Source organism: Myotis yumanensis, unplaced genomic scaffold (genome assembly GCF_028538775.1).
Source record: "Myotis yumanensis isolate MYYU_CA2020_CCGP unplaced genomic scaffold, mMyoYum1.0.hap1 SCAF_8, whole genome shotgun sequence".
Classification (NCBI taxonomy): Eukaryota; Metazoa; Chordata; class Mammalia; order Chiroptera; family Vespertilionidae; genus Myotis; species Myotis yumanensis.
In genome coordinates this window covers 29,225,100-29,245,524 of record NW_027223759.1, presented here as the reverse complement: position 1 = coordinate 29,245,524, position 20,425 = coordinate 29,225,100, and the positions used below count along the sequence as shown (strand labels likewise).

The 20,425-nt window shown below is 38.8% G+C and overlaps 1 protein-coding gene across 18 annotated transcripts in view; it reads left to right on the top strand.

Annotated features, from left to right (window-relative positions):
• The window catches only part of TRIP12 (thyroid hormone receptor interactor 12), a 130,607-nt gene extending 112,232 nt beyond the window's left edge, over positions 1-18,375 (top strand). For all 18 annotated transcript variants that reach the window (XM_070422320.1, XM_070422321.1, XM_070422333.1 and 15 more), the window contains 10 exons: positions 500-656; positions 2,520-2,618; positions 6,693-6,807; positions 7,101-7,255; positions 8,647-8,811; positions 12,058-12,222; positions 13,405-13,518; positions 15,265-15,359; positions 16,193-16,296; positions 16,992-18,375. In XM_070422320.1, the coding sequence (XP_070278421.1) occupies positions 500-656; positions 2,520-2,618; positions 6,693-6,807; positions 7,101-7,255; positions 8,647-8,811; positions 12,058-12,222; positions 13,405-13,518; positions 15,265-15,359; positions 16,193-16,296; positions 16,992-17,188 (1,366 nt within the window). In that variant the 3' untranslated portion in view covers positions 17,189-18,375. The remainder of the gene's footprint in view (positions 1-499; positions 657-2,519; positions 2,619-6,692; positions 6,808-7,100; positions 7,256-8,646; positions 8,812-12,057; positions 12,223-13,404; positions 13,519-15,264; positions 15,360-16,192; positions 16,297-16,991) is intronic.
• The last annotated feature ends 2,050 nt before the right edge of the window (positions 18,376-20,425 follow it).

Below are 20,425 nucleotides of genomic sequence, written 5' to 3'. Positions count from 1 at the left end.
GAGGCAAGTAGAACCTCTGTTACTGCAGCTGCCATTTGCATCTTTTAGTGACTTAGAAATGCTAAAGCTAAGAGGAAAATCATGAACTGATAAAGCCACCAGTATTTGTGTGTATATGGAATGGGGTGGGTCACTAACTTGTGAAGTGTTGATCAGATTTTAAAATTTAGCTTTCACTAGTCATGTTATACTTCCTAAAGGTCTTTGGGTATATTATAGACAATCTTGAATAGACTTGATTTCAATTTCAAACATAAGAATTTTAATGATTGAATTTCAGATTTCACAATGAAAGGCTACTTAATGTATTATTATGTGATCACTTAACAAATTTCATACAAGAATTAAGGAAGTTCTTCAAAATTAGTTTACTTAGACCATTTTTATTGGTCATATTTACAATTATTCTGTATCATATTAAAACTTGTTTCTAATACAGGGTTTTTTATGGTTTCTGATTCTAATTCAGATAATAAAGTTATATCACATCTTTTTACAGCCCATTTTTCTTCCCTTTTGATACCCGGCAAATGCTTTTTTATGTAACTGCATTTGATCGGGACCGAGCAATGCAAAGATTACTTGATACCAACCCAGAAATCAACCAGTCTGATTCTCAAGATAGCAGAGTTGCACCTAGATTGGATAGAAAAAAAGTAAGTTTCTCCACCAATTTTTAAAGATAAATCAAACTGAGCGTTTCAAAATAATGGGAAAACTAGAAATATGGTACATCTAATTTTACCTATTGGTTTAGAGGGCTGCCTTAGTCACAGTCCTCTCTTTGCTTATCTTTTGTAATCATCTTTTATCCATGTTTTCCTGTTAGTCTCTTGGAACTGTGCTATTTGTGATTCTTTTTCAATCTCCAGTTAGAGTTCTTTTTCTCAGTTTCTGAAATAATTTCTGTAGTTCTTTTATCTTTTAGTCTTCATAACTCTTGTGCCAAGAAAAAAATCTTTTCTTTTCTTGCTGAGGCTTTCTTCCTTTCTAAATTAGGAACTCAAATTAGCCCCCCTTTTATAATTGACTAGAGGCCCTGTGCATGGATTCATGCACCCATGGGGTCCCTCGGCCTGGCCTACAGTGATTGGGCCAAAACCGCCTCTCCATCCCCTGAAGGGTCCCAGATTGCGAGAGGGCACAGGCCAGGCTGAGGGACCCCAATGGTGCACGATCAATCGGGGTCGGGGAGGGACCGTGGGAGGGCTCCAGGGCATGTCCAGCCCGTCTCGCCCAGTCCCTATCCGCCAGACTCTAGCACAGTGGTTCTCAACCTGTGGGCCGTGACCCCTTTGGCGGTCGAACAACCCTTTCACAGGGGTCACCTAAGACCATCCTGCATATCAGATATTTACATTACGATTCATAACAGTAGCAACATTACAGTTATGAAGTAGCAACGAAAATAATTTTATGGTTGGGTCACAACATGAGGAACTATATTTAAAGGGCCAGAAGGTTGAGAACCACTGTGCAGCAAACTAAGCGACTAGTCAAAGGGTCAGACACTTAGCATGTTAGGTTTTCATTTTTATAATTGATCCCTATGCGGTAGGTAGAATTAATCAGCTCTACTTCATTCCCTTAGCAAATTACTCCAATTAGAAGAAACTGAAACAAAATCCTTGATAAATTTTATGTCCATAGACCAGTTAGCCCCCTGTGTTGTTGACTTCATCTTCCTGTGCTTCTAATATGGTTCCACATTCATAGCCCTAAAACACACAGCTCTAAGCCATTTGCATCTGAGACCCAGTCCTACACTTATGCCACTACACTGCCTTTTACTTAAAACTTCTCTCCTACCTCTTTTCTTGCTGAGGATTCTTATGCGAGTCTGTCTTCTCAAAACATTTATCTCCAAAAGTCTCATAAGAGCCATTAGTAATGACAGAAGAAGAGAAGTGGAAGGAATGAGAAGCAAAACAAAACCAAAAACATTATACTTTAAAAGAAAAAAACAACACTCGCTACTCCTATCTTGATAGGTGTCATTAGGATTCCATAAAAATTGTGCTGGTAGACTTTGGAGATCTGCCAAAACCTTCCTCGTCCTCATGAATCTCATTAGTAGATGTTTGCAGTAGAGTTTGTCGGATCTCTGCAGGTCAGGGCCAGTAGTAGGTTTCCAGCTCACCTATCACCTCCATTCCTATTTCTTCCTCATCTGCCTATCTTTAAGTGTACCCAGGGATATGTTAAGTTAATGCAGCCCTGAATTGCTTTGATGTTTGGCAATGTTTCAGAGATCCTTCTCCAACTTGAATTTTCTGAACTTGCCATGGGCTCAAGATAAAAATTACACTTACATCTAACTTTTCTTCATGTATGTATGCCAGGAATGCTGTCGATGTTTATAGTAGTGCAGCTACTTCTTAACCTTTTCTGAGGTATGCTTTGTAAAAAAATAGTTTTTTAGCAGTTTAGTTAATTTTTTTTGCACTTTAAGAAATAGCACCTGTTTATTAAAGTGTAATGTGTACTTATTTTCCTCACTTTTGTACTTTATCTTGTAGCGTACTGTGAACAGAGAAGAACTGCTGAAACAAGCTGAGTCTGTGATGCAGGATCTTGGCAGCTCACGGGCCATGTTAGAAATTCAGTATGAAAATGAGGTGAGTTTTTGAGTCGGGACAGTTTTGAGCATGATTTGTGTCCTTGATAAGATTGTCATTAGAGTTTCTTGGTCCTGTGAAATTCTAAAAGATAATTGGGAATTACCTGACATCTGGAAATTTTTTAAAAAAACAGGTTTACTAAGATATTATTTGTGTATAATAAATGTACATTTTTAGGATGTACAATTGTAAGAGTTGACAGGTATACAGTCTGTAATCACTACTACATCATGATCAAGAAAAAAATACAACCACCATCACAAAATATTTTCTTGGACCACTTTATAGTCAGTGCCTTGCTCTTTATCCCCTTTCCCTGCCCCTGTAGTTTTGTCCTTTTTTACAGTCATAATAAATGGAATTATACAGCATGTAACCATTTTTGTTACTCTTCTCTCACTTAGTATAATGCTTTTGAGATTCATCCATGCTGTTGTTTCCTTTTATTGCTGAGTAATAGTAATAGACCATTCATAGTATGTTTCATCACCAGTTGATATACATTTGAGTGTTTCATGTCATTTAATATTTTAAGATGTCTGTTTTACCTATGGAAATAACAGTATTTGGATAAAGGAAATAGACTGATTTGATCTGTGATTTCTACTTAGCATAGGAATAGTAGGCTAAAGGGAGAAAGAACTGACTTTAAAGCACCATCTCAGGTATTACTGCAGTTTTATTCATTTCTCTCTTTGCTTCTCTCTCCTCTTTCCCCTCCTTTCTTTCCTCCAAGACCCAGTGGAGAACAAAATGTACAAAGTCCCTACCATCATGGGACTTTTCTTTTAGTTTGGGGAGGTCAGTACACACACACACACTCATACACATGGCTATGAGATGAAGAAAAAGAAAGGAAAATAGGAAGATGGAGCATGATGGGGAGGGGACAGGGTGTTCTAAGGTGACATTTGAAGAGAAGAATATCTCTAGCAAAAGAACAGACATGCAAAAGCCCTGAGGCAACATTCCTTCCTGGTGGCAGATGACTGTGGCTGGAGGGTGGGAGGAGGGATCATAGGACACGTGGGCAGTTTTTTTAACCTAAGCTTTTGCTGTGAGTGAGATGGGAAGCCTCAGAGGGTGTGGAAGAATGATACAAAACTATGTTTTGTAAGGCTCTCTCTTAGCACTGTGAGTATAGGCTGTGAAATGCCAAGAATGCTGGTGCAGAAACCAGATGAGATATTGGTGGTAACAGTTTATATGTTTTGAAGGTGGGGCAAGCTTAGTGTTTAATGATTGGTTGCAATGTAGAGAGTAAGACTGAGAAGAGCCACAGATGGCTCCCAGGTTTGGATTGGAGTGTGGGCTGAATGCTGATACCTTTCACTGCTGTGGGAAACTAACAAAGGGATGGGGGGATTAGGAACATGTCACCAGGTCCCAACAGATCAGTTTGGAAAGTTGAGTTATACCTTTGGTGGACTGCACCTAATCTTTTAAACTAATTTGGATACTTTTTAAAAGTAACCGTGATAATCCTGTGTAATAAAAGCCTAATATGCAAATTGACCGAAAGTTTGAACAACTAGTTGCTATGATGTGCACTGACCACCAGGGGCAAATGCTCAACACAGGAACTGCCCCCAGCCCGCAGGCCCCAACTGGCAGTGATGGGTGGCAAGCCTGCAGCGCCAGGCCAGCCAAGGCGGGTGCCAGTGGGAGCCCCTGATCGCTCCACCAGTCACCCCACAGATCAGCCCTGATCATAGGCCAGGCCTAGGGATCCTACCCATGCATAAATTTCTTTTTTTTTTTTTTTAATTTTGTTTTATTGCTTAAAGTATTACAAGGAGTATTACATATGTCTCTCCCCCCCCCCCACCCCCTTTGACATTCTCCCGGCCTCCCCTACCCCCCAGTGTCTTATGTCCATTGGTTATGCTTGTACCCATGCATGAATTTCGTGCACCAGGCCTCTAGTGGTAAAATAGTGCCCATTAGTTGCAAATACCGTACACATGAAATACAGCCTTCTTGACGGGACAGTGGTTAGATTTAGCCTATAGACTTTGGTATTAACTTGTCCTTAGCTGCATATTTAGCTTATTGTCTGAGCTGGTAGGACCTTCATAGAACATGAAGGAATATCTAGGCTGAACATTGCCCCAGGCTCATGTATCTCATGGAGGAGGCATGTTCATTTACAGCTGACTGTACAGTTATCTCTGGGGCTTGTTTCAAGATACCAGTGTCCAGGATCAAAACAAGACCACCTACTAAATCAGAGTCTTTAGGATGCACCTACCCCCCATGTGCATGTTAAACAGCTCTCAGGAGATCCCAGTGCACCATGGGCTTGAGAAGCACTGGTGTACTTTCTGAGGCTAAGTTAGCCCAGTGTGTGTTGGTATGGATTCAGACCTCCCCTTATTTGTGTTTATTTAACAAACCGCTGCTAAAGGCTAGTGTGTGCTCCGGCACTGTAGAGGATACAGAGGTGAATTAACCATTTGTATGCCATAAGCGTCTATAGACGCAAGCAGCGGACCTTTTTTAACACATTAAGCGCCCAGCCTGTTTTGTCTTCCGGATGGAAAGTATAGTGTCAGTCACCGGTGACTGACAAGGTGCTTAGCATGTTAATTAAACTCAAAATATCGTGGCAGTTAACTTGTTAAAGTTACCCTTGGGTGCGATATACAGGCATATAATGAAATGCTGACAGTGAAATATGGTAAGTACTTAGTAGCTGAAATGTAAATCCTAAGAAAAGGAGCAAAGTAACTGGGCATATAAGGAGGCTTTTCCTAAAGAGATGACATTTAAGCTGGTTTCAGAGTTGCCATTCACCAAAGAGAGAATGAGAGACAGCCATATGCAGACCATGCCTTAGTCCAGTGGTTCTCAACCTTCTGGCCCTTTAAATACAGTTCCTCATGTTGTGACCCAACCATAAAATTACTTTCATTGCTACTTCATAACTGTAATGTTGCTACTGTTATGAATCGTAATGTAAATATCTGATATGCAGGATGGTCTTAGGCGACCCCTGTGAAAGGGTTGTTCAACCGCCAAAAGGGGTCGCAACCCACAGATTGAGAACTGCTGCCTTAGTCCCTGAGGGTAAGGTCTATAGCTACTTTTTCTCAGAATACAAACTCAGACCATATAGTTTCTTGGAGCTTGTTTCAGGATACCAATGCCCAGGCTTGAAATGACCCACCTACTAAATTAGAGTCTTCCGGGCATGCCTACCCCCCATGTGTGCATGTTAAACAGCTTTCAGAAGATCCCAGTACACCATGGGCTTGAGAAGCACTGATGTACTCTCTGAGGCTAAGTTTGGGCCATAGGGAGTAGGAAATTAGAAAGGGATGCTAGCTCTTATTCTAGATCAGTGGTTCTCAACCTTGGCTGCACATTAGAATCACCTGGGAATCTTTTTAAAATCCTGATTTCTGAGAATGTAGAATCTTGGGCCTCACCCTTGAACTACTGAATCAGAATTGGCTTTTGTAACAAAATCCTCAAGTAATTCATATGCACATTAAAGTTTGTATAGCACTATTTTAAAAATACAGCATTAGCACATGGGATTAGGCACTTTCATAAAACACAGGCACACAAAAATTTATAGAAAAGCAAATAAACTTACCAATCTGAAATCCATAATAGCCTTGGCCATCAATTTTCTTTTAATGATAATTAGTTGGTTCTTTTAACTCTTTCCTCTAAACATCGCTTGATATTGAGCCCTTATGGGCTCATAATTTCCCTCCAGAAATGTAGAATCTTGGGCCTCACCCTCCCGAAATTCTGTTTCTTTGTTACTAATGTGGCCCCACCCCATAACAAAGAAACAATTTCCCGAGGATGAGGCCCAGAAATCGGGATTTTAAAAAAGATTCCCAGGTGATTCTAATGTGCAGCCAAGGTTGAGAACCACTGTTCTAGATGATCAAGACTGAAGAAATACAGTCAGGACAGCTGGAGAAATAATCTCTACTGCGTCCTGATAAATAGCACCTGTTAGTATCCACATTTCCAAGAGGTTTGCAGGTTAAAAAAAAAGGGGGCAGTGCAAATTCTAAAATTTGAAATTGTTCTACTTTTATTCTTCTGTAGGTTGGTACAGGTCTTGGGCCTACACTGGAGTTTTATGCACTTGTATCTCAGGAACTACAGAGAGCTGACTTGGGTCTTTGGAGAGGTGAAGAAGTTACTCTCAGCAATCCAAAAGGTAATATTAATCTGAGTTAGTCAATTTGTGTTACTCAGATCAGGTAAAGGGCCCTTACAATTCATTAAATATATTTAATTTGTAGTAGAGGACCATTCTCTCTGACCTTAATTTATTTTAGCCTTTTTCTTATGTATCAGTTAAGGGAGGCCCTTCCAGCTCTAGAGGACTTAATTACATGATCTTTCTGATTTTGAGAATATTGCATTTCTTAAATGTTCTGAGTTACCAGTTTTTGTTTTGTCTTGTTTTGGGAGAGAGTATGTAAAGTCTGGTCACTTGTTCATTTACAGGAAGCCAAGAAGGGACCAAGTATATTCAAAACCTCCAGGGCCTGTTTGCGCTTCCCTTTGGTAGGACAGCAAAGCCAGCTCATATTGCAAAGGTTAAGATGAAGTTTCGCTTCTTAGGAAAATTAATGGCCAAGGCTATTATGGATTTCAGATTGGTAAGTTTATTTGCTTTTCTATAAATTTTTGTGTGCCTGTGTTTTATGAAAGTGCCTAATCCCATGTGCTTAATGCTGTATTTTTAAAATAGTGCTATACAAACTTTAATGTGCATATGAATTACTTGGGGATTTTGTTACAAAAGCCAATTCTGATTCAGTAGTTCAAGGGTGAGGCCCAAGATTCTACATTCTCATACCAGCTCCCAGGTGATGTCCAAATGCCAATCTGTGGCCCATGTTCTGCTAGAAGCAGAGGCTCAGAATCAGGCATGGTTTTAATGATATATTTCTGAAATATTTGATATCATAGTTTCAATTCAGTAGGAAAGCATGAGTATGTAATTAAACCTACAGTAATTTGCCAGTAGAGAGCTAGAATGAAAATAATCTAAGGAAATCAGTATTCACAGAGGTTTGAATATTTCTAGACTTTCCTCCATTTCCTCTTTTCACATTTTATAAGCTACTTTGTATGTGGAAGACATTTTCATTTGATGTCAAATTCACAAGCTTACAATTTCACTGTAACTGAAGAATGGGCTGTTCATCAGTTATTTTAGAAGTTCCATTTTATTTTCTTTTAATGATAATTAGTTGGTCCTTTTAACTCTTTCCTCTAAACATCGCTTGATATTGAGCCCTTATGGAGACTATATGTCCATCATTGAAAAATTAGTTTATAGGGTCATTGTTTAAATAGAATACTTAAGTATTTTTAAAATTTCATAATATCAGGGCCCCAGATTGAATTTAAATGGGGACTTGCCGAAACCGGTTTGGCTCAGTGGGTAGAGTGTCGGCCTGGGGACTGAAAGGTCCCAGGTTCGATTCCGGTCAAGGGCATGTACCTGGGTTGCGGGCACATCCCCAGTGGGAGATGTGCAGGAGGCAGCTGATCGATGTTTCTCTCTCATCGATGTTTCTAACTCTCTATCCCTCTCCCTTCCTCTCTGTAAAAAATCAATAAAATATATTTTAAAAATAAATAAATAAATGGGGACTCTTTTTATAAAATAAGGGAAATAGTCCTTACTACGGACTGTTTTCCTCTGAGGATTATTTGACCTATTTAAATGACCTCTTGACATGTCAGTTATAGAACTGAGACAATTCTAGAAGCTGTGACTTAAAATATTTTGCATATTTGCCCTAACTGGTTTGGCTCAGTGGATAGAGCGTCAGCCTGCAGACTCAAGGGTCTCAGGTTTCGATTCCGGTCAAGGGCATGTACCTTGGTTGCGGGCACATCCCCAGTAGGGAGTGTGCAGGAGGCAGCTGATCGATGTTTCTCTCTCATTGATGTTTCTAACTCTCTATCCCTTTCCCTTCCTCTCTGTAAAAAATCAGTAAAATATATTTAAAAATAATATTTTGCATATTCCTTTCAGGTGGACCTTCCCCTTGGCTTACCCTTTTATAAGTGGATGCTACGGCAAGAAACTTCACTGACGTCACACGATTTGTTTGACATTGACCCAGTGGTAGCCAGATCAGTGTATCACCTAGAAGACGTTGTCAGACAAAAGAAAAGACTTGAACAAGATAAATCCCAGGTAGGCTTACAAGATGAGGAAACCTCCAAATGGATCAGTTTCTTATTGTAGAAAGATGAGGTCTTTGTTAAGTGGTTTGTATTTGACACAGTTATGTTATTTTAGAAGACTTTAATTTTTTATCACAACTGAAATGTGATTTTATAATGAGTAAGAGGGCCTATAATAACAGCAGTTGCTGAGTAAAAGGCTTGATTAGCAAATAAAATACACTCCTAACTGAAATCAAAGGCTCTTGCTTGTTAAATTTTATATGGGTGTTATATATCTGGGCAGATACTATGTCAGGCTGAATTCTTTTAGTAAGCATTTGAATCAATAAAACTGTTCTTAGGACAGATTGATTGTTTTTTTTTCCTGAAATGTGGCTGAATTTAGGAACAGTCCATTTGTTTCTAGAGAGATTTCAGGATGATATCTTTAAAAATCATAGTGGCTGTATGCTATATTTTGGTAACACATATTGAAGTTTCTTTTAGATTTCATGGGTAATCTTGAGTTTTATATCATTAATTGATATTTTTTACTAAAAAGTCATTTAATTCAGTCTGAGGTTAGTAGTGGTTCTGTATCTGACATTAGAAGAAGGCAAAGTTATATTTTTAAAAAATGGCACAGACTCAGATAGCTTATATTGTGCAGGTAACATGGACCAAAGTTAAATCAACTCCCATTAAGAATGGAGAAGAGATTCTATAGAGTGAAAGTGTCATATCTATATTAATAAAAGGGTAATATGCTAATAAGACCGGGTCGATTGGCCATTTTCCGGCACCCGACTTCTTTCCAGACAAAACCATGGTGGTGGGGGACCGAGGCAGAGGCAGTTAGGGGCAATCAGGCCAGCAGGGGAGAGCAGTTAGGCATTGATCAGGCTGTGGCAGAGGAGTGGTTAGGGCAGTGGTTCTCAACCTGTGGGTCGCAACCCCTTTGGCGGTCGAACGACCCTTTCACAGGGTCGCCTAAGACCATCCTGCGTATCAGATATTTACGTTATAATTCATAACAGTAGCAACATTACAGTTATGAAGTAGCAACAAAAATAATTTTATGGTTGGGTCACAACAAGAGGAACTGTATTTAAAGGGCCAGAAGGTTGAGAACCACTGGGTTAGGGGGTGATCAGGCTGGCAGGCAGAAGCAGTAGGGGCAATCAGGCAGGCGAGTGGTTGGGAGCCAGCAGTCCCGGATAGTGAGGGATGTCTGACTGCTAGTTTAGGCCCTGTGGGATCGGGCCTAAACCAGCAGTCAGGCAGTCGAACATCCCCCTAGGGGTCCCAGATTGGAGAGAGTACAGTCTGGACTGAGGGACCACCCCCCACCCCCAGTGCACGAATTTTGTGCATCAGGCCTCTAGTCTCTTAATAAAATGGAGAGGAGCTTACAGTAGACAGTTGGGGGTTTTAGAATGCCTTTGTGTCAGGGAGGATGATTTGTAAGGGAATTCATCTTAGCTCCCATATTAATTGGTAGTTGTTGGTGATTTTGGAGAAATAAGCTTATTAAGGGAAATAGCCAGATCTTTGCCAAGTCCATATTTTCAATACAATATCTGTTTTCAGATTTTTAGAACCACTTAGGTTTACAGTTAGCAACTTTGTAAGTTTTAAACTACTATAGTCTTATTTAGGATCGATTATCTTTTAGGTAAATAATGGCCCAAGGCCCTGACCGGTTTGGCTCAGTGGATAGAGTGTCGGCCTGCGGACTCAAGGTTCCCGGGTTCGATTCCTGCCAAGGGCATGTACCTTGGTTGCCGGCACATCCCCAGTGGGGAGTGTGCAGGAGGCAGCTGATCGATGTTTCTCTCTCATTGATGTTTCTAACTCTCTATCCCTCTCCCTTCCTCTCTGTAAAAAATCAATAAAATATATTTAAAAAAATAATAATAATAATGGCCCAGGGATAGAAGCAAGGAAAGAAAGTAAAATCATGGCATGTTCCAGGTGCCTTACATATGTTAATTTATTTAATCCACAACAACACTGTGAGACTTAGGTATTTCTGTTATCCCAGTTTTACACGTGAGAAACCCAAGGCAGGTAGGTTGAGTAACGTGCTGCCCAAGGTCACATACCCAGAATGTGAAAGCTGGAATTTAAGCCCAGGCTGCTTGATCTGGAACCCATAGTGTCAAATGTCTTAAAAAATGATTTAATAATCAGTCTGTTTAAAATGACTAATTTTCTGCACTCAGAGGCATCTCCAATCCAGAAACCCATTTGCCTTCTTTCTCCTGTAGTGGATACCTTCATTTTCAGATAGAATTTGTAGTTTTGCCTGTTGGTCTTTCATGCTTAATCTAAAAAAATTTTTTTATATTTTTATGAAACATAACCATATAATCTTAAGCACTTAAAAAGTGAATAATACAAACTGCTTTTAACATTTTTTATAAGAGTGTGACTTGATTTTTCTCTTTTTTTAAAAAAAAAATATTTTATTGATTTTTTTTTTACAGAGAGGAAGGGAGAGAGATAGAGAGTTAGAAACATTGATGAGAGAGAAACATCAATTAGCTGCCTCCTGCACATCTCCCACTAGGGATGTGCCCGCAACCCAGGTACATGCCCTTGACCGGAATCGAACCCGGGACCCCCCAGTCCGCAGGCCAACGCTCCATCCACTGAGCCAAACCGGTTTCGGCGACTTGATTTTTCTTTGTTGGAATCTTTTTTCACTGTAGTGCTATTATATGAATATATATTTGTTATTCTAGTCCTGATTAAGAATTTACAAGGTATTCTCTAGACTTGGACTTTGCAGAGAAAAAATATTTTTATTACTAGATAGTGCATTGTTTGTACTTACTTGAATTTATAATTTCCTAACTATATTGTATTACTCAGTATTGGCTATATACATATATTGAATTCATTAAGATTTGCCAAGAATTTATGAAAAGTTTGACTCCAGAGCCACACTCTTAAGTAGACCATTATGCATAGTATCTTGGCCTTTTTGAGAAATTTGATTTGAATATGATCAAATTGAGTAGCAAGCATCTCATTATGAAGGAACACTCGAGATCTTGTTTCTCATATAAAAACAGTTGGAATCGGAAGTGTTTAAGATTATTTCCTTTATCTCAGTGACTTGGTCATGTGTAGATTATGACAAAAGAAGAAAAAATAGGCTAAGGCTAAAAGAACCCATAAAATGTGTTAGCATGTCTTTTATTTTATAAACACAAAAACATAATTAAGTGAGTGACGGTACTTGACAACCCCCTTCCCTTTTGTGTAGACCAAAGAGAGTCTGCGATATGCATTAGAAACTTTGACTATGAATGGCTGCTCAGTTGAAGATCTGGGATTGGATTTCACTCTGCCAGGGTTTCCCAACATCGAACTGAAGAAAGGAGGAAAAGATATACCCGTCACTATCTATAATCTAGAAGAGTATCTAAGGGTATGTAATCGCGGCGTCCTTTGGGGAGAAGACCATCTGTGGTGATGCAGAACTTTGCCTGTGGCTACTGCTCTGAAGGAGAGGGAAGGGGCCAGTCCACTAAAGCACAAGGTGCCAGCTAGCTGCCTGCACGGACTAGTTTGAGACCTTTGACCTGTGGGATCACTGCATGAAGTTGACTTTTTCAGCCTTAGCTTTCTTTGTTCTATGAGAGGATATATTGGATATTTCGCAATGCCGTATACAATCTTGAGTTTGCTATTCTTAAGCTTAAATACTATCTTAGAAGATCACATTTCACATTTTGTCAGTTTGAGTAGAAATCACTGAAAAGGAGCCATCCCTTGTGACTAAATCACTATCACGCCAGATAAAAATTGCCTCTAACACACACACACACACACACATTTGTGGGTTTGATGAGGCTTTTCAAATTGCCAATTCATGGTCCTTACTTTATAAGCTGAATTAAGGAAAAATAATTTTATATTGAATACAAATTATGTTTTAAATTACAACCCATGAGGTCTTTATTGCTACTTTTTGAAAAGTTTTTTTTTGTTTTTCTAGACATTGAGTGGAAAGAGCATTGTGTTCAAGATGAAATATTACCCTCCACCTAGACCTAACTCTTCCACTAACTTAAGTGTGGGATTTTAGATAGAACCTGTGAAAATTTTTAGCTCTGGTTTCTTCACCAGTTTGAGAGAGAGAGAGAGACAGACAGACACACGATAGTAGAGAATCTTAAATACTATTTACCTGCTGCTTTTCTTTCAATTTACTATTAAATGAAGCATTAACATCCAGATTAAGGTTCTCTGAAAATAATTTATAATAATGTTTTTATTTTTATCTGAATATGTCCTCTATTTCTGAACAAATAGGTTAGTCAAAGTGATTGATGACTAGATAATGTTGGGCCAATTACAGATGCTTTTTGTTACCCTTCAATTTTATGTGACTGCATTTCTATAGTGTGGCTTTTGCTATGTGCACATACTTAGCAAAGGGTTGGGTTCTAAGAACTTAACAGGATATAAAACTAAAAATTTCACATTTAAAACAACAGTAATTGTTACTTGTCCATTTTTTTTTTTAAAGTAATGTTTCACTGTACTTTGTCACGGAAAAAGATTTGAAATCTTGTCATAGTTTGTAAAAGATTTTTCTCTTTTGCAGCTTGTTATATTCTGGGCACTAAATGAAGGCGTTTCCAGGCAGTTTGATTCATTCAGAGATGGATTTGAATCAGTCTTCCCACTCAGTCATCTTCAGTACTTCTACCCAGAAGAGGTGAGTATCTTATATCTAAAATAAATGTTCATTTCTAGTTCTGTGCCTTAATTACCTTAGTGGGGTATTTCTGTGCTATTTAGTCGAAGACTCCACTGTTGCAAACAAAAAGAGGGTTGGGAGCAAGAGGTGGATTTTTGAGAAAGATAAAGCCATTTCCTGAGCAAGGAAAAATATTGAACATCAAATATAACATTTTATACTGTATAAATAACATATATGAACTATATAAATATTCAGTGTAATATAAATATTAAATATAAGGGAGTGGGGTCCATGTGTGATTGAGTAAGCATAGTATCATTGTCAACTGAGACCTGGATGCTTGATGGGGCGTGGGACTTAGGTGTCTGTACTGCTGTAGTTAGCAGGGAGAGCCATGGGTCCAGAATAATGAATCATACTGAGGAGGTCACACTGTGTTTGTTTGTTGTTATTTTTTATTAACTACACTTCCTGGATTAGATGAGACTTGGTTTCAAGAATCAAGTTAGTCCTTGAAATTTTAAGGAAGTGTTTATTAATTAATTTATTAATTGCCAAATTCAGAGAATACTTTTGAGAATGGAAAATATGACTTTATGCATAGTTTTTCTAGCCATCTTAAAATGCAACATGAATCTCAGACTACATGAAATGTCGTAGAACCAGTCCAGAAGATGTTAGGTTTCCCCAGTTCGCAAACCTTTTTAATTTTTTTTAAATACTAGCTTTAGAATACACATTTGTTGCTGGCTGAATCTGGAAATCTTTGAATAACAGCATTTTAATCTCATTATTTTTATGTCCACTTGGGTTTGGTAACTATTGAAGCATGTGGCATCCCTAGCACTTTAAAGCACCAAGTGTCACCTGGACTTGAAAACAGCAAGTGTTGCTCCTATATTTGAGTCCTGTTCCTCACTGCCTAGCTGTGTGACCGTATCCAAGTAATTGTACCTAATCTGACTGCCTTGTCTATAAAATTAAGATAATCTCTGTCTCACTGAACAGGATACATGAAGTACCTGACAGTGACAGGTAGTCAATATTAAATTTCATATGTCCTAAATTGGATTTTCTCAAAAGTATATACTCATTCTGCAAATGGGCAGTTAAACTAAAGGAAAGATGGTTTGATTTGAAACTGATGTTAAGATTTTCCAAGGACACAAAGGCATTTTTTGCTTTCTAACAATCATTCTGTAATGGATAGGTGGGTCCCCATATAGCCCTAAACAACTGTATGGCATAGACGTGCAACTCTTTACAAAATGTGAAAAACTACCGATTTGCTATGTCTCATTTTAACTTACTTCTCCCACTGCTCTCCAGCTCAGTAGTCTATCTCTTGGCTTCCCTTATTGAGTACCCTTGTGATTCCAAAAGCCAGGATTTATAAAGATCTACTTGGTTAGAAGTAGGTTATCACGTTAAAGCTTCTAAAGAACTGAGAAGAGTTAGGAAAACTTAAATCAAGTGTTTGTTTCAGATGTTTTGTTTGAAATTAAAGCCTTCTCTAGAACTCTAAATCCCGACAAATGGGCAGAATTCCTATTAATGTGCAACAGAAGGGGAAATTGAATGTGTAAATGCATTAGAAGAGCACAGTATCTAAAGAGGTCCTTAGCAGAAGTCTTTGATATAAAAATTATACTCTTAATACATTCAGACCTTTTCGGCATACTATGAAATATATTGTATGCACTTCAATCTGTTATACAGCTATTATCTTGAGTAATTCTTTACCCTTATTTAAATGCACAGCTGGATCAACTCCTGTGTGGCAGTAAAGCAGACACTTGGGATACAAAGATACTGATGGAATGCTGCAGGCCAGATCACGGTTACACTCATGACAGGTGAACGCTGGGGTCTGCCAGGGGTTCAATTTATAGCTTAGAATTTGGTAGTCTGAGTATGTATATATTGTAAACAATAAAAGGGGGGGGTATTTTCTTTCTTTTTTTTTTTTTTTATCAAATCTTTATTGTTCAGATTACATTTGTTCCTCTTTTTTTTCCCCCCCCCATAATTCCCCTCCTCCCAGTTCCCGCCCCACCCTCCGCCCTCACTCCCCACCCACTGTCCTCATCCATAGGTGCACGATTTTTGTCCAGTCTCTTCGCGCATCTCCCATTCCCCTTGCCCCCCCCCCCCCCCCCCCCGCAAGAATAGTCAGTCCATTCCCTTTCTATGTCCCTGATTCATTATAATCACCAGTTCATTCTGTACATCAGATTATTTATTCACTTGATTCTTAGATTCACTTGTTGATAGATGCATGTTTGTTGTTCACAATTTGTATCTTTACCTTTTTCTTCTTCCTCTTCTTAAAGGATACCTTTCAGCATTTCGTATAATACTGGTTTAGTGGTGATGAACTCCTTTAGCTTTTCAAAAGGGGGGTATTTTCTAATTTGTCTACATATTAAAGGAGGTTTTCTGATATTTATAGTAAAACAGGGATATCTGAACAGTCCCACACAAATCTTAATTATTATAACAGTAACATTCCACTTGAATTCTAGCTATAACAGCAGAAGCAAATTTGATTTCAGGGTTCATTGTAATGTGAATTCATATGTAGTCATACTTAAATTTGACAGTCTCTAGCTTATTGTGAGAGTTGGCAATGTGTTGTGATTCAAATCTGTATTTTAATATGAAATAATAATAATTATTTCTGTTGCAGTCGGGCTGTGAAGTTTTTGTTTGAGATTCTCAGTAGTTTTGATAATGAGCAGCAGAGGTTATTTCTCCAGTTTGTGACAGGTAGCCCGAGATTGCCTGTTGGAGGTGGGTACACTGTTGATGCTAGCTATAACTGTGTGTGTGTGTGTGTGTGTGTGTGTGTGTGTGTGTGTGTGTGTGTGTACACTTCAGTACCAATAGCGGGATATTCTTTATTTGATTTACAGTGCCTCGTAGTTATTCCAGTATGGTAATATTTCTCAATTTTTGGTTTGTGAGGTAATTCATTAACAGATATAACTGGCAGGAAAACTCGTAGAGATTTATCTTAAACACATTGAAATAGGATTACTATACACTGTAAATGCTGCTTTTGACATTTGTACATTATGATCTTAGATGAGAAGGTATTCTGAAGTGTGAACGTTCAAAGTTGAGTCCTAACATACTTATATAGGTATGAGTTGGTACTCTTTTAAAAGTTAGAAGACATAGGAAACTGTTTGCCTTTATGTTATGCAATGACTTTTTATAGTAAATAAAGCAGATGCCAGGTTCCATGCACTAAATGTATATTGAATATGTAGGTTTAATCGCCAAGGAAGAAATAGTACCTCGTGTGTGTGGTAATACTATACAGCAAAGCAGTGTAATGTTTTCTGATAGTCGTAGCATAAAAAAGGCATGCCTATCATTTCAGTCTGACGCCTCTCATGGCTAAGAAAGTGTTCTCTAAGCTGGTTGTTTGCATCCTGTACACTTACTGAGTCCTTGGTCTCTCTTCCTTCCCTCTAAATTAGGCTTCCGGAGTTTGAACCCACCCTTGACAATTGTTCGGAAGACATTCGAATCGACAGAAAACCCAGATGACTTCTTGCCCTCCGTAATGACTTGTGTGAACTATCTTAAGTTGCCGGACTATTCAAGCCTTGAGATAATGCGGGAAAAACTGTTAATAGCCGCAAGAGAAGGGCAGCAATCATTCCATCTTTCCTGATTACACCGAGGAATGCAGTGTCTGCCTGTTACAGCAAAAGAAAACAAATCATGATTTCTTTTCTAAATGTATCACCTGAGTCAAGGAAACATGTTACTCCTTCTTGTTGTAGGAAAAACGGCTTGCAGATGATAAAAGAGACACTTGGTTGATATTCATTAATGGCCCCATGGACTTAAAGTGATCAGGCCCTAAACCATTGTTGTGATGAGGTTTCTTTAGCAAGTTCTTGTTTAAATTATCATTTATTTGATGAGTGAAGTTTTTAACTTGCTTTGCTGTGTGAAATTTGAAAAAGGGGATGTTTTTCCAGGCTGAAACAATAAATGTCGCTGTGCAGTTTAATTCTGGGCTGTGTGTATCCATCTAGCTAAGTCTGCAGTATTGTTTCCTCCAAAGATAACTCTTGTACATAAGTACAGAAATTAAAGCTCATGCTTATTTGACAAATACTTCAGTAGGTTAGCTCTGTGTGCTTTTCACTTCCCTCTAATTTTCTCTCCCCATTCATGCATTGTCTGTGCAGTTCACACAGTTTTTTTGTATATGACACTCAATTGTTACATTTTCATTAGCCATGGGCTTTTGTTGTTCCATGTTCTCTGAATTAAGATATAATTTAAAAGTCAAAACTTGACCTATACTGTCAATATAATTCAGCCTTTGTAACTGGGTGGACTTTTCTTAGAGCTTAGTTTTAATATAGTTGTAGGGTATTACTTGCTGGCTTCCTACCAGTGACACACTAGGAATGTTTACATGGTGATTCCAGCAGCCACAGCCCTGGAGCAGAGGCAAGGAAGGCTCATTCATTCATTTCTCTTGTGTAGGTTACAAAGTGTACAGCTTGGGCCATCCAGTATGTATTATTCTATGGCCAGAGCATTTTGAATTGATGTAAAGTTTTAAAGAAAACAAGCAGTTTTAATTCCCTTTTGGAGTAAAATAATTTTTTTCTCCCATGTTCTTGTTTTAAGTTTTTGTTCATAGTCTGTCTTTCTTCCACCCGCGCCCCCCCCCCCCCCCCACAACGATAACTTGGGACAAACAGTTCAGCCTTTGTCTCCACACAGATAAAAGCACCTGTAAGCAATGCTCTGTCCAGTAGTTCTATGTGCTGATTTCTCAAATCTGCAATAATTCATCAGGCTAATGTTTCTACCTGAAAATAAATAATGTTTGCTTCACCTTTTTGTTTATAGTTCTGTGCTGTATGCATAATTTGTATAGATGTATTTCTGAAGTAAATTGTTACATCTCCATGATTCCGCGTCATGGCTGATTTTGCTTTTCAAAGATTTTATAATAGCAACTTGAAGAACATAAAATGTGGAGAGAAAATGGGAGGAGACTCCTTCCTAAGGTCAAAATTAAGCCTGTTGCATAAATTTGAGAGAATTTCCATAATTCAAATTTTTTGAAAAAGAGATGGTCTTTTTTTTTTTTAATTGAACTTTTGAGAAATCAAAATTTTTTTGTTTTACTTACTGTTCCAAAGTTTTATTTAATTGATGTAGAAACCCCTTTGTTCCCTATTCTACCACTGAAAAGAAACAGTGGTTTGTTTTATTTTGATGACGTTTCCACTTAAATGTCCTTACATGGAGCATCCCCTAGTGGGTGCTCATCCCCACATTCCGCATTCTTCACACTGAGCTCGGGCAGTGACCTCTGTGAAGTGTGAGGAGCTGTAAGAGCTGCTCAGGGGCCTGTCTCCCTGGTCCCTGCAGAGGCTCTGACAGGTGAGAGCAGCTGTACCTTGACATGGGGGAAGGGGTGGCATTTCTGCAGTTCTGATAGAGCATAGGAACTAAGCCGTTTAACCAAGCAGCACTAGGTTAACAAATGAACCGATTTGTTTTCAACTGTTCTGATACCTTTTTACAAACTAAGCACAAAGATTTTTGCGTGAACATAGCATTTTGTTTTTTTAAATCAGGGTTCTGTTGTTAACATTTAGACCTGTGTATAAACAAAGTAATGTCTCCTAAAATATCTGTATTTGACATTTTCATGTTGTGGCCCTGGCAGATTTGCCCTCATTGATTGACTGTCTAACCAGTACTTATGATGGTTTTTTAATCCAGTTCTGGAGCTTGAGTGTTTAAGAGTCAGTAATTATCTGTTTAAACACTCAGTCTTTAGCCTACACTTTCCTCAGCAACCATTGGTTGGTTAGGAGCAGGAAGACTTCCCCACTGTAAAGCAGTCTCCCTTGGCAGAGGCCTTAATATTGCATCGTAGGGAAAATGTATTCTATTTCATTTGCTGTTTCTCCAGTTATGCCTTAAATTTATTTGCTTAGTAATCCTATCAACAAGCACTAATTTTTAGATATCCTCGTATGCGTAAACAGTTGGATAGTGTCCTAATATTCTGTTGTCCTTTAATTTTGCTGAGATGGAGTCAGTCAGATGTTGGGCAGCTAACGCCAAGTATGTCATGGTGTGTTCGACATTGACTGGTTTAATCTGCTTTCTATATTTTTAACTTTCTTTTTAAGAAGGAAGGGAGAGGGAGTTACATGTAATTACATCCCCATCCCCCCCTCCCTCCCAAAGGGAATTGTAAGGTCTAGGTAGTCTAATTGGGGACAGACATGGAGAAAGTTGTAGATACTTTAGCCTAATTTAGCAGAAACCTTAAACACAGCCACGCATAAGGGTACAGATTTCTCTCTTCCTGTTCCTCAGCTCTGGTTTCCTGTGTTTATATTGATAAACTTCCTCTCATCTTCACAGTTTATAAAGAAGGTAGTACCCCAGGTCCCTCTTTTCTGCATTGGACAACACTTCAGTACAGAACTCCAGAAGGCTGTGACTAGTCACTCCAGAACTTCATTAGGGCCACCTGTGTATAAAGTCCCTAAGGCTGAGTGACGAAGCCCCAACTTCTGCATATAAGAAATTAGGTTCAAGTCTTGGTTTTCCACAGAAAGGATTCTCGCCAGCAAATTGGAGGTTTGTCTTCCCTGTGCTTCATCAGGTTTTGAGGCTGTGCTCTGTGCTCCCGATTTTTGTCAGTGAGTACAAACTCAGGAAATGGCGATGTTGCTGATACTCCAAGGGGGCGGGGGGGGGGGGGCAGTTAAGGAGACTTGCAGGGGAAAGACATGTTAGTGCATTCAGAAACCACGTCCTTTGAGGGTATTCTGGATGCTAGTGTCCATCCTTTAGCAAAGATGATCAAACTTTTCATCCATTTATCTTAGTCTGGATTTTATGACCCGTTTTTCCC